The 14,778-nt window shown below is 40.0% G+C and overlaps 1 protein-coding gene across 49 annotated transcripts in view; it reads left to right on the top strand.

Annotated features, from left to right (window-relative positions):
- Baz2b (bromodomain adjacent to zinc finger domain, 2B) overlaps positions 1-14,778 on the top strand; it is a 310,551-nt gene that overhangs the window by 240,294 nt on the left and 55,479 nt on the right. For 43 of the 49 annotated variants that reach the window (XR_001783145.2, XM_017319098.2, XM_017319095.2 and 40 more), the window contains 6 exons: positions 202-402; positions 598-993; positions 6,990-7,599; positions 9,515-9,799; positions 11,128-11,188; positions 11,882-11,990. Coding sequence is in view for 48 of the 49 variants with exons in the window: in XM_017319098.2 (XP_017174587.1) it covers positions 202-402; positions 598-993; positions 6,990-7,599; positions 9,515-9,799; positions 11,128-11,188; positions 11,882-11,990 (1,662 nt within the window). In the remaining variant the exon portion in view is untranslated. The remainder of the gene's footprint in view (positions 1-201; positions 403-597; positions 994-6,989; positions 7,600-9,514; positions 9,800-11,127; positions 11,189-11,881; positions 11,991-14,778) is intronic. The other 6 variants (XM_030251850.1, XM_017319105.2, XM_017319104.2 and 3 more) reach the window with 1 other exon arrangement.

Raw genomic sequence — 14,778 nt, 5'->3', positions numbered from 1 at the left:
ACTAGCCATGTCAAGACTTACACTGATGGTGTTCTGTCAGATAAGTTGGCTAATAATAACCCTGATGCCATATGCTCTCTCTTTTGTTAATGATATTTTAATATTGAAGTTATCATTTGAAAACTAAAAGAGCATGCCTTCTACTGAAGCCTGAATTTATTTTTAAAGAATAATCTTGACAAATAATGACTCTTTCTCTAGAAACCAAGGAAGAAGGCTATGGAAAGTTCTAGCAACAGTGATAGTGACTCAGGCACATCGTCAGACACCTCGAGTGAAGGCATTAGCAGCAGTGACTCAGACGATCTGGAAGAGGAAGAGGAAGAAGATCAAAGCGTGGAGGAGAGTGAAGATGACGATTCTGACTCAGAGACTGAAGCACAACACAAAAGTAACAACCAGGTATGTTTCGCTCGCATGCAGAGCTCAGGACAAGTGCAGTCACCTCCTCTCCACTCGGTGCCATTCTTCACCTTCGGTCCTTTCGTACAGAACACTACCTTTTAGGGTCTTTGGTTATGTTGTAGGGAACTTTGTGTCACATCTCTGTCATCAGTGATTAGCAGAACTTTCTCAAGTATTTAAATTTTTTTCCAGGTGCTATTACATGGTATTTCAGACCCAAAAACAGATGGACAGAAAGCAACTGAAAAAGCCCAGGAAAGAAGAACACACCAGCCATTACCTCCTGTGTCTGAGTCCCAGACGCACCCACCATTCCAGTCCCAGCAGAAGCAGCCTCAGGTTCTCTCACAGCAGCTTCCGTTTATTTTCCAAAGCTCTCAGGCAAAGGAGGAGTCTGTGACCAAACACACCAGTGTAATACAGTCGACGGGACTGGTGTCCAATGTGAAACCTTTGTCTTTGGTAAATCAAGCCAAAAAGGAAACTTACAGGAAACTCGTAGTTCCTTCTCCTGATGTACTTAAAGCAGGGAATAAAAATACCTCTGAAGAGTCTAGTTCTTTGACCAGTGAATTGCGATCCAAACGGGTAAGCTCAATATCACAAGAATTTTACTGCTAGAAGACAAGTGGGGCTCGGGTGTACCGATGAGCGGAGCGCATGCTCGAACGCTGAGCATGGCAGTGGGGTTGAGGAGAGGAGAAAACGGCTTTCTGCTGTGGGTGTAACTCAGTGGTAGAGGGCTTATACTCACACACATGCCTGTTTCCTGTGCTTCTGAAACACTACCTGTCATCCCACCTCTACCCCCATGCATTCCTGTATTGTCAGTAAGAGTATACTATAGTTGAGGAAGGCATATAGCTATTTTGTTTAAAATTAATGCCTCTTTATTTTGCACTATATTCTATGTGAAAAGGATTAACTCTTACATAACTTTCTTTTACTCTTAGAATTTATAGATCGTTAAATATATATTTAAAATATAAATACATTTAATAAATATTATATATTATTATAGACAATACATTAAATTGTTAAATGTGAATAAATATAAGTATATTTTAAAGATATAAATATAAAAAACCCTTTTTACCATTAGAATGGTATGTATTCCTACATTTGTGTGGATTGTAGGTTTTAATTTTCCTTGTCTGTGGTTGGTGTGTTTGGTGTGCAGGTGATTCTGTCTACACCTGAGTATAGAGGCCAGAGAGGGATGTCAGATATGCTGCTCTCTCAAGCGCCACGTCATTCATCTGAGATAGGACCTAGAACTAGCGTGGCAGTGGCTAGCCCAAAGATGCCAGCTCCTTTTCTCTGCCCTACCAGAACTGACCTTTGGAGTTTATAGTAGCCAACCTTTTAAGTGGCTTCTGGTGATTTGAACTCAGGTCCTCATGTTTGCAGAGCAAGCCGCCTTAGCCACTGAGCCATCTCTGTAGCCCCAGCTATTGATTTTTAAGTGCCAGACTGCGTTTACTCATTAGTTAATATCATATATTAGTGTTAAATGCTATTAGCTCCATTTACAAGTGATAAACTCGAGATTTATAGAATTAATCTTGTATAACTCAATTTAATAATTCAGTTCTTTATAGCAACTGTCACAGGATCACATTTGTGATGTAGTTAGAATCCAGATGACGGCTATATGGTACTAGAATCCTTATTTCTTTCTCCTTTCTTTGTTTACATTTTTGTTGATTGTGTGTGAGTATGTGTCCATGTGCACATATGTGCATGAGCCCTAAACCGTGTGGGTGGGAACCAGTTCTCTCCTTCTACTGTGTAGGTCCTGGGAATCAAAGTCAGGTTCTTGGGCTTAGTGGCAGCCGGTTTATCTGCTCAGCCACCCTACCAGCCCTACCGCCCCCATCTTTAACAATACAACAAGCTGTATTTTCTTTTCAAGAAAGAAAGAGAAGAGGAGAAAATAAAATTTTTCCTGTGTTCTTTACTCTCAATTCTTCTGATGGTGTTATGAACTAGATCAAAGAAACAGATGATCTGAATAAATTATGAGGGTCTGAAAGCCAGGTTTTGCATTAGATCATCTGAGAAAGTTTAAGAAAATTATTTTGTGAAAGAAATTAAGCCAGACTCTGTTGTAGTAGAGCTACAGTGTGTGGCTTGTTAAAGCTTCCTTGATAACTGAGATGTGTAGCCAGATGCAGTAGGCACCAGTCTAACAATGAGCAGTGATCTGGATATAACTTATACTCCTCAAACCCAGCAAGGATTAATCAACACCAGGTGGTTTCCTTCCTAGCAGCAAGCTAAGTAAGCTAAGAGTGACACTGTCTGGTTTTAGACTTTCCTTAGTGAATTATTCCACTTTCAGATAAATGAATTCACAGAGCTATCTTATGAGTTACTTCTGCTCCGAATAAGTACTTGCTTTTGGTCTCCTAAATGTTGCTTATAAATAATTCTATAAAATAATTCCCTGCTGGGGAGATGCTCTGTGGAAACAGACAGACACTTGCTGGGCAGGCGAGACAGCTGAGTTTGCATTCTTGGCACCTACATAAGATGCTAGACCATGTCCATGTGTGCCCGGAGCCCTGCCACTGTGGGAAGTGGAGACGGGAGAATTGTTTGAGCTTGCCAGCTGCTAGCCTCGCTCCACATTCAACAAGAGATCCTGTCTCAAAGGAATCAAGCATAAAACACTAGAGCAACTCTCTCCGTGTCCATCTCTGGCCTGTGCAATGCAGCAGTGCACAAATGTGTACATGCACATGCATGCCAAATATAAAAAGTAACTGAGTAGTTATATGGTTACTGGAGAGCCATTTATTAAATAGGTTACAGAGCTGCAGAGATTGCTCAGCAGTTAGCACTGACTGCTCTTCCAGAGGTCCTGAGTTCAATTCTCAGCAACCACATGGTGGCTCACAACCATCTGTAATGGAACCCGATGCCCTCTTCTGGTGTGTCTGAAGACAGCTACAGTGTATTCATATACATTAAATAAATAATAAATAATTTAAATAGGTTACGTATTCTCTTAATGAACTAAAGCTAGGATCATTATACATACAGTCCTGTGTCTGTACTAAACCATGTAAAGAAACTCTGTAAGACTCAGGTTAAAGTCACTTGCTATTGCTGTAACAAATGAAAGTTCATAGTTAAAGGGGTTTAAAACAAGCATTCTAATTAAAAAATCGTGTTTTTACTGTATGAAGACCATTCCAGAAGTGTATACCTAAGTTACTAAGATGATAATAATTCATTGCGAGTAGTTTAGCAAGCAGACACTTTTTTTCCTTTATGTATGAATTTCTTGTGTGTATTTGTGTGTGCTGTGCACATGTGTGTGTGTGTGTGTCCAAGTCTGGTGCTTGCATAGGCATCTAATCCCCTGGAACTGGAGTTACATATGGTTGTAAGCTACGTGTGGATGCTGTGAACAAAATCTGCATTTTCTGCAAGAACAGCAAGTGTTCTTAACCACTGAACGTTTCTTAATAGTCTCTCCAGCCACGTGATTAGATCTGTATTAGACTCAGCTCTAAATGATGTTATCCACATACCTCATTTACTGTTAACAGAGCATTTTGTCCATATTTTTCTTGATATAATTTTCTTTATAGAATACTTTATAATATACTGAGTTTTGCTTACTTTTTATGACAGTCTCTTTTGTTCCATGCTATCTGTTATTAATTCTTTGGCCTTATCCTTAATCTATGAACTTCCGATTTATTTTCTATCATTGATTCCTTCAGTGCTTACATTGTGAACATGTAATGTAAATGAATAAGTATAAATTCAATGTACATAGCCATGGAGTAGAACTTGATAGACCTGTGTAAGTCAGGCCTGATCTGCAGGATACTTTGCATTTGCTGAAACTAGGGCAAGGGACAGTGAAGGGGAGGCATTGGGTGGGGGATGACACCCCAGCCGGTCTCTCCCCTTTGCTATCGGGTAGTTGATGCTCTAAAACAGTGATTGTACACACTATTTTTAGACCCTTTCCTAACATCATGTATACTCTTAAGGTTAACTGACAGTAGCCTTGGGATAAATGCAATAATCTTTGTTTATTCCTGTTAACCCGTGGGTATAAACCTATGATGTGAGAGTCCTTAGAATTAGAGCAAGGAGCAATTGCTGAAAATCAAAATAGGAATGGGCAGTATATGATTATCTTTCATTTAATCATGTGGCCCAATATTAGAAGAAATCATGTTAGTAAAAGGGATATTATATGCCAGCTATATTCTAAGAGATACAACACATTGGAGTTTTCTGTCAGAAAATTGTATCACAGACTTAAAAAGGTATTTTATCTGAGAATCATAGTATATACACCAAAGGGACATATTGAATGATTAACTAATTAACATTTTCCTGGGGGTTGTTTTTTGTATGAATGTAATATCATTTGCTTACAAAGAATTATTTGAGTAATGTAATTTTTCCTCTGTGTGCCTGCTTTGGCTGTATTGAGCTAGAATGGACAGTGTGTGTACTTGATACCCAAGGGCATTAGAAGCAGGGTGGGGGGTGTCGGATCCCCTCGAACTGGAGTTATGGTTGGTTAAAAGCCATCATATAGGTTCTAGGAAATGACCTGTTGCTTTCTGAAAGAGCAATAAATGCTCTTAACCACTGGGTTATCTTTCCAGCCTCTTATTTTAGAAAGTAACAAAACAAGCTAGGCCATGGTGGCACACACCTTTAATCCCAGTACTCAGGAGATAGAGGCAGGTGGTTTTCCATACTGAGGCCAGCCTGGTTGACAGAGCTACAGGACAGCCAGGGAACACTGAGAAACCCTGTCTTGAAAAACAAAACAAATTAGCAAAATATGTTTTAATAATTCTAAATCATTATATATTATCTCAATTATAACAGTAAAATCTGCTTTTTTATTATCAAGTAGTTCCTTTTTAAAGATTTAATTATTTTCTTATTATACGTGAATGGATATTTTTTTCTGCATGTATGTCTGTTTTCTGCATGTGTGCCTGGTACCCAGGAAGACTAGAAGAGTTTATGGGAAGGAACCCCTGTACTTAAATTATGGACAACTGTGAGCCACCAGATGTCTATTTGCTGGAAATTAAAGTAGGTCCTCTGGAAGAGCAGCCTGTGGTCTTAGCCACTGTGCCCCTGAATTTAGCCCCTGAAGTACTATTTCAGATTTTTAATATCTGGTTTCTAATTTTTACCTATAGAAGTAAATTTTGTGAATTTATTATTTATAAATTTTCCCAAGAAAATTGTATTCTATTTGTTTTCCTCCCGTGCTGGATATTGAACCCAGCACCTTGTGTATGCTGGGAATATTCAGTTAGAAAACCTAGTACCCAGTTCCCAGTTGGCCCCCAGGTACCTTAAATTTTTGCTTTGAAAAATAAGTTGAATATAATGGCTCATGTCTCTAATGTCAGCTGAGGCTGAAGCAAGAAAATTATAGTGAGTTGGAGAAACCTTGGGTAATAATGTGTCCAGAGTGACCTGCACTCTAGAATAAGATTCTAGCTCAAAAAGCAAGAAATAAACAGACCATTTTTTTTTCTTCCTCAAAAATTCATTTTGTAATCTAGTGTTATTCGTCTCAGGTGTGTTTCAAGAACAGGGCTCTAGTTAATGTTTCTAGAAGACCATTAAGAGAGAATTTCTGCTTTGGAAATGTATCAAACAATGGAAACTTAACTCTTTAAAGCATTAACACATGTAAACTATACATAGAATCAAGTGTTTGGGACACATGCTGTAATCCCAGAATTTGAGAGTTGGAGGCAGGACAGTCAGGAGTTCAAGGCCAGCCTAGCCGAGCTACATGAATGATAATCTGTCTCAACAAAGGAAAAAAAAGAAACCAAACAACTGGTCGACCATGGAATATCAGCTGGGTGGAGCACCGGGGATGGAATGAGGGATGTGTCTGTCTGAGAGGAATGTGGAAAACTGCCTGAAGAATGGACAGGGTTTCATGCTCCTGAAACAGTTCTGTAGACAAAGGATTTTAGCAAAATGTGGGAGGAGGAAGGTGCCACGTGACTCAGGTCTAAGCAGCTGCCCGACCAGCTAGAAAACTGCCTAGTGACTAGCCATGAAATGATTTGCATCTAACTGAGGTTGACGGGGCTCCCTGAAGCTACTCAAAGAAAACTAATGCAATACAAAGTCTGCATTCATATGTGGTATTTACTAGGAGTTGGACAGGAAGGCTTAACAGCAATGTCCTAAATTTGAGCAATATTTCATGAAAGAATCCATAATGGACTAGCTGGTGTTGTGTTTTTGCTTTGAGCTTTTGGAGGGGAGGGGGGGACAGTTTTAGGGCCTCAGACTAGGTTATTGTGAATATGAGAACAGCAGTCAGGAGAGGGGACAGTCAAGAGGCATGTGTGTTCTGAGTGGTTAAAACAGATGAGAGTGTGGACACGGGATGTCTAAGCAAGGTCTGATAGCCCCTTGCGGTTGCTGACATTCCTTTCCCTGTGCCTGGACCTGTCACGGTGTAAGTTTCTCTGGACAGCTGTGTTCTGATACTGACAAACAGACTCAGTCTCTGTCTCCCGGCCTTCTCATTTTGTTTTTAACTTGTGTTTCACCAGGAACAATATAAGCAGACATTCCCATCACAAGGAAAGAAACAGGAGATGGGGAAGAGCCTGAAGAAGGTTATTGCAGCTTTGTCAAATACTAAAGCAACCTCTAGCTCACCAGCACATCCAAAACTACCACTAGATAACAACCACCCTAATCCATTTTTGACAAATGCACTTTTAGGGAATCACCAACCAAATGGAGTCATTCAAAGCGTCATTCAAGAAGCTCCGTTAGCACTAACTACCAAAACGAAAATGCAGAGTAAGATTAACGAAAATGTCTCAAGTAGCACCCCGTTCTCCTCACCTGTCAATCTGAGCACGAGTGGGAGGAGAGCCCCTGGCAGTCAGACTCCAGCGCTGCCCTCTGCCTCGCCCATCCTGCACAGCAGTGGGAAGGAAAAGCGGGTCAGCAATGACGCAACCCCGCTCAAAGCGCACCATCACCCCCATCCGGCGGCAGCGGCCGCGGCCTTGGTGGAACAGTTTAGAGGGACAGATTCAGACGTTCCCAGTAGTAAAGACTCTGAGGACTCAAATGAGGATGAGGAGGAAGATGATGAGGAAGAAGATGAAGAGGATGATGAAGATGATGAGTCTGATGACAGTCAATCAGGTTATTTTCTGCTTTAACTTTTAAAGTTTGTTTTTAAGTGTATGTACCAGAAAGTTTTCTAAAACATCGTGATTTTCACACTTAGACTCACCGCCACTCACTGATTTCTTACAGCCAATAAAACGTAAAATTGTTTCTGAAACTGTAAGTTAAATCTTAGATTGTGGTTCCCCTGGCATTAGTGACTAATTGTAAAGTGCTGGTGCATGAATCAAACAGTTTGATCAGGTTGCTGAGTTTCCATTTCATCATGACCACTTACACAGTGCAATTGTTATGTTTTCAAAACTAATTTTAAGCCAGGTGGTGGTGACTCATTCTCTCAATCCCAGCACTGTGGAAACACACAGGCAGATTGAAACCAATAATAATAATAATAACAACAACAGCTAATAATTTTGACCCATGTTAGCTGCATACACCTTTAATCCCAGCACTTGGGAGGCAGAGGCAGAGGCAGGTGGATCTCTGTGATTTGGAGACCAGCCTGCTCTACAGAGTGAGTTCCAGGACAGCCAGGGCTGGGCAGAGAAGCCCTGTCTGAGGTGGGGGGGGGGTGAGTGGGTGGATTATGCATTAATTTAGAATTTCACTCAATGTGTTTTGAGCATACCTTGCCCCTTTCTTGCTCCTCACCATGCCCCATCTCCTCCCGCAATGTCTTCTCCATTACCCTACCAAGGCCAGCTAGTGCTGCCCAGGTATTCTTGGGTGTGCTTTATTTTCTTCTGCTACCTATTAAAACATTACTACCTATCTTTAAAATGGAAAATTTTGCACCATGGTCATTTAAAAAACCAAAATCTTAAGTCCCTTTTGATTGCAGGATTTATTAAATGACATAGGGTCATCATCTTATGCCTTGACTTCATCTACTCTCTCTAGTGGTTTGGTTTGTTTTTTTATAAATAGAGATTGCTTTTAAATTCATAAAATGAAAGATAATTTAAAATATAAATACAGAAATGATACAAATATGTATGTATTAATGTTTGTATATGGATTTGTTGCTGTTCTGACAGGAATTTTTTAGTAACTAATGGGAATAGGAAAACAGTCCTTCTACAATTTAACATTCTAATATTGTACAATCCCGAAAGGCACTGTCTATCTGTATCAGGGCTTTTTAAAAGTAGCTTTCATCGAGCCCCAGTGCGGGCAATATACCAGACCAAACAGTGCCACCGAGATGCTGGCTGGGCACCTTTGTAGTACAGCCCTATGTTTACCCAGTGTTTAATCCACTCTTGTATGTCATATGTCTAGAGGAGTATGTGCTGACTAACATATGTATTAACTTCCCAGACTTCACAACCAGGGCAGACCTGCCTCCCTCAGCCTGTCTCTTGTCTTACCACAGTTATTCCTGTGAGCATAGTTTGTGAATCTCTCAAAACTTGATGAAGTCTTTACCTGAATTGAAAAACTACAGCTAAGAAAGCAAAGCACAAAACCAAAACTACTCCCTAGGGGGGAAACATTTTTTTTTTAACGCAGAATCACAGGTGGAAAGTTGACGGTAGTTCCAGGACAAGGGGCTGAGCAAGGAGCTACCACAGCGCTGGGGCCTGCCAGGGTCCCCTCTGTTACCCGCGGTTTCTCCATGGAGAGTAAAGTAATTCTGAAAACCTGAAGCAGAACTGCAGTATCAGTAGTACCAACCGTGTGGGGACTTTTCTATGATTTAAATGTTAAAACTGATGATTTGGAGAGAGATTTGAGGAACTGTAGTCTGCATACACTTTACTCCAATAGCTTGTAAGTTGGTAATTTTAATATTTGCACTTCCTCTTGGGAAATGGCTTCCTTGAGTCTTTGGTCACAAACGGTGGCTCTGAAATACTCTCCTAGGTGCGACCTGCCTGTGATTGGTTCTGACCTAGCTGTAACATGCAAGTGCTTCTTTACTTCCCAGAATCAGATAGTAATTCACAATCAGATTCAGAAGGCTCAGAAGACGACGAGGAGAAAGACCAGGAGGAATCAGATAGTGACACTGAAGGCGAGAAACCTGCCGTGAACCTGACCCAGACAAGCTCCTCTGCCAAAAGCCCTCCCTCCAGTCTCACAGCGCACTCAGCACCTCACCTCCACATAGGAAGCCCCCCAGGCTCTGCTCCTGCTGCCCTGTGCTCTGAGTCCCAGCCTCCTGCTTTTCTTGGCACTTCTTCTTCCACACTCACTTCAACTCCACACTCTGGTATCTACAGTTTATTTTTATCGATGTAACGTAACAGTCAGACTGCAGCAAGGATTGCTATTTGCACAGGTTTCTGGAGACAGTCTCGTTGTAATCATATACTGTGTCTAGATTTTAACCCCTGAGCCATCTCTCCAGCCCCCAAATTATTTATTTATTTCTAAGGGCTTTAGTGTTTTGCCCCTGGAACCAGAGTCACAGACAGTTGTTAAGCTGTCATGTGAGTGCTGAGAATTGAACCCAGGTCCTTTGGAAGAGCAGCCAGTGCTCTTAACCAACATCTAGATTTTAAATTGGCTAAGAAATGTGTATTTTAGAAGATTTAATCCATTGCCCGATATTTTAGATTTTTCCCCGTGATTTCTATTTTAAGATTATAATTAATAATCCCTCTTGATTTTTGAGTCCTTACGTTTTTAATGTTCATCCTTTAGTTTAGAATTTGATTTTTTTTTTGTGCTTTAGATGAAATTACTTGGACAACTAAATGCCCACATGCTCACTGTATAATCTAAATCATTTTTTGGAGTGAATGGCATTCTTAGTCAATAGCATATGATCTCTTTGTCTCTTTGATTTATTTAAAATTTGTAGGCATTTTCATTAAAAAGTTCCATTTAACAATCCAATATTGATACTCTGTATTCTCACTAAATAACTAAGAAAGCATGAGTTTATTTTGCTACTGTTTTGCTCAGTTTACTCTGATTGACATCTTCTAATCTTTGCTTTTATTTTCAATAATCAAGCATGATGTACTACTCATTTAATAAATGTTGGTATTTGTGAAGCCTATATTTTGCCTTTAAAATGTACATATAACCACAATCCTCTCCTGTGCGGTTTTAATTAATTAATTAGTTAATTAATTAAAGGCCTGGTACTGTTTTGGTCTATGGATATATATGCACATAGAAATTAAATTGTCTTTAACTATTTGAGCCAACCTTTAACATTTGTAGCAGCTATCTGAAAAGCCATAGGCTTCCAAATAAGACAGTGAATGGGATTTTGAAACCTGGCAGCTGTCCCATTCCTCCCTGCCGGCTTTCCTACTATTTATCAGTAGGGGAGAAGCTGCTGTGTTAGCGCTGCTGTGGTAGCGCTGCTGTGTTAGCGCTGCTGTAGAGAAAGCCTGGTGTCTGTCATAGGCCAGAAGGGGGAAACGTATCTTATGTAGTATGCTCAGCTGAAAAACAACTAGAGAGAGTGCATTTTTCATAACTGTACGAATAATCTATCATTAGAACATGTATGGAGTTTATGAATGATCATGCAGCTGTCCCTTGTACACTGAGCACTCATGTTCTGGCTGACTTCTCTTAAAGGTACATCCAAACGAAGAAGAGTGGCAGACGATCAGGAGCTGCGCATCCCTCTGGACTATGGGTAGGCAGCAGAAGGCTTTCCCGCCAGTCCTGTGTGTTTCCAGACTAGACTTTCCCTTCTCACCTCTCTACATAGTCATTCATTGATTAGAGGCAAAGTGTTGACTTCCAAGAAAACTGAAAGTGTACCCAGGATAAAGGTGATGAAGTTGATGCAGGGTTCAGAGAGGCTCCTGTGACTGAACCAGCAGCCAGTCCAGTATCAAAGAGCAGGAGCCATTGTATCAATCGGCTGCCAAGGCAAAGGACAGTGAAAGATGTTGGAAGGGCAGAGGTAGTCAAGGGGAGACTAGTTTAACGGGTTCTAGTTACAAGTAGCCGTTTAGCCAGCGTGCATACAGAGAGAGGCATGTGCATGCTCTCCATACTTGGAGCTTTCTGCTCCTACACAGTTTACGTGCCTTTTCCCACTCCTCATATGTCTCGTTCCAGCGTGACTTCTATAATACTTGACAGTGGAATTTTTCCAAGATAACTCTTTAATTTTGTTGGTGAATTAGCTTAAAAAATGTAATTCAATTCAATAATAGATGTGTTTGGATTATATGATTGCGTGTCTATTTTTGTTTTCATTTTTTAAAATGTTTTCTGAATAGCATGTGTACTTTTTTCAACTTTTAAAAGTAAATACCTTTAAATTAAGTATCTTATAATGCTCTTTTCCCCCCCCCCCCTTTTTTTTTTTAATTTGTAGCTGGCAGAGGGAGACAAGGGTGAGAAACTTTGGTGGGCGCCTTCCAGGAGAAGTTGCATATTATGCCCCGTGTGGGAAGAAGCTGAGGCAGTGCCCTGACATGGTAAAGGTGAGCAGTGTTCTCCACCTTCCGCGCTCGCTTCTGACGAGGCAGACTAATGCAGGGAGAAAGTGCACTTCTTTGTCGGATGGAGCTCCTCGCTACAAAGTAGTCTCTTGTATGGGTCTGATGTGCTTAACCTAAATTGCTCTCCCAAACATAGCCTCATCATGAAATTGTCAAAACACTAATGTCTTGAAAGCTAGCTGCACATCAAAGCTGGCTTGTAATTACTAAGACCTGAGGCGGAAAAATGTGATTTTTTTTTCTAGTATCTCAGCAGCAATTGCTGGAGTAATGAATATGACAAAAGGCAATTTTATCTTCAGTATAAAACTAGGAAAGGTTTTCGACAGACCGCAGAGTCCGCCTTTTAAAGAAGTCTTTGAACCAGAAGTAGTACCTGAACCTAAATGAAGTAAATCTCTCTGCTCTAGAGAGTGACCTTCTTAACGCACTCGTACAGTTAGACACACAACAGCCTGATGGTCACTCACCAAGACCTTGGTGTACCGTGTGAGCAACGCAGAGCTTTATGTTGTGGATGTTTTTCATATTAAGTAACGTTTTCTGCTTATTAATTGCACCAACAACTTTGTACTTTAAGTATAAGAAATCTGTAGTGTTGCCGTGAAGCTTTACCCCAATAAGGTAAAACAGTCTTAGAAAACCCGTTTGAATCGGCGATTCATGAGACACTGTAAAGAGAGTTTTGAAAGCCATATGGCGCGTGCACAGGATTGGGTCCATTTGATCGCACCATGTGGTGTGAGCCATTGTTAACATTTCTTTTTAAATTTGGTAAGTCGAGATCCTTATTATTTGGTGAGTAGAAATTCTAATGTTTTATAGGAATTTACCTTTAAATTCATTATGCACATTTGTACATTAAATGTACAACCTTATACTCGCTCTCCAAAAACAACTTCCAAGAAAGCCTCCCTCATCTCTGTGATCTCTCCTTGCAGACTGTCCCTTTGCCCCTATGTTTCCCTGGAAATATTTATTAACTTTCTCTTACTATTTACGAGCCCCATTGAGAGTCTCTGATTTAGGGAGTGTGAAACGTAGTAGATTCTTGTTAGCCATTTTCATTCAATTTCTTTATGTATCATATGCAGACAATAGTATTTCTACCTCATGAGATGATGGCAAAGCCAACCTGAGATAATACACAAGAGAATGCTGCAGGTACGTTCAGGCGCTCAGCGAGGTAGAAAGGACCCTTCTGTTCTTACTGAGGCTCTTCCTCTTTCGACCTATTTTAAGGCACAGAAATATTTTCCTTTTTTGTTTTCCTTTGTTTTGCTTCATTTTGTTTCGGATTTTTGAGACAGGGTTTCTCTATGCAGTCCTGGCTGTCCTGAAACTCGCTGTTTTATTTATTTTCCAGGAACTACTATTTTCTCTGTTTAAAGGGAGTTGTTTCCGTCTTGTCCTAGACTTCAGTGCAGGGCGTTAGATTGCTCAGAAGCAAATCCCACCAAGGTCACATAGCCACAGTGTGGCAGGTGTGAGTAAGGGACTGTGTCAGCCTAGGGACCAGTGTCCGAGGGAGCACGCAAGCTGGAGCTGAAGACTTGGAAACGTGCTCCTTGCGTATACAGAACCCTTTCCCTTGTCCCCAGAGTCACATACCCTGTGCAGCTTTATTGTCTCCTTAGTGGTTTACAAGACCAAAAATCTTGATTTTTTTTTTAATTTCTGCATATAAGTGTATTTTGGGGTTCCTTATTTTGAATTATTAAAGTTTAATTTTTAAATTTCATCTCAGTTTTTCACCAGATTTTTTTTAAACTTAATGAGCCACAGTGTCTTAATACATTCCCTACATAGTAATTTAATTGGTTAGCACAAACATTTTGCGAGGCAAGAACATTTAGAAATTCTTATTTTTGATCTTTGGTTCATGTTTCAGATCTTTACTTGTTTTATTTATAACAAAAATCATCTTTATGGTTTTTATCTCAATAGATCTTTGTTCTGAGAGGAAAGCTAATTGTTATTCAATACATGAAGGATTTTTGTTATTTTATCAATAATAATTAGACTTGATCTATAAAGCCTCATTACACAGAGCAGAATGTTCTTTGATATCCATTCACTTTTTATTAAACACAATCAGTGTTCTTCCAAATGCATAGTGTCTTGTTGAAATCAATTCCAGTTAAGAACTTAGATGAGTTACTGAAGCTGTAACACGTTCAGCTAACAAATTTTCTGAGAGTGTACAGGGAAGATAACACAAATTCTGAGATCACTTTTTAGTTCATAAAAAAAATTAGTAAGTGAAATTTATCTTTAAGGCCCTTTGAGAGAGCGGTGATTAAAGGTCTCCGATAGAATGCTTTACTTAATTAGAAATGTGCATGCTTTCAACAGTCTTAGAGGTGCAAAGCCTTATATGTCTCTTTATATTGTTATTATTTATATGTTTAAGCATTGGATTAATTGGAAACTTATATAATTATGTAAGAGTTTTCTATGAAAATTAACAGATGTTATCATTTTGTTAAGACGTCAAGAGTTTTCTTTTAGTGATGAAAACTGAGATGTAAACCCAAAACTGTTTTATGCCATTTCTCAGACTGACCAAGGCTGCCCTCTGGCCTTGCCTTTCAGAACTCATTCCTGTTGACCACAGTTGTGCCCCAGGGGCTAACCACTGAGTAACTCATAGGCATGATGTTCCTATAGTTATAAATAGTCACAAAGGACTTGATCTTTCACCTCCTGCTGAGTTCCTCCTTGGCTGTGGTGGTCACGTTTTTGGACTTTGGGTCAGTTGCAGGCACTG

Source organism: Mus musculus, chromosome 2, assembly GCF_000001635.26.
Source record: "Mus musculus strain C57BL/6J chromosome 2, GRCm38.p6 C57BL/6J".
In the NCBI taxonomy this organism is placed as follows: domain Eukaryota; kingdom Metazoa; phylum Chordata; class Mammalia; order Rodentia; family Muridae; genus Mus; species Mus musculus.
Note: the sequence above shows the minus strand (reverse complement) of the source record. Positions and strands in the feature narration are given on the sequence as shown.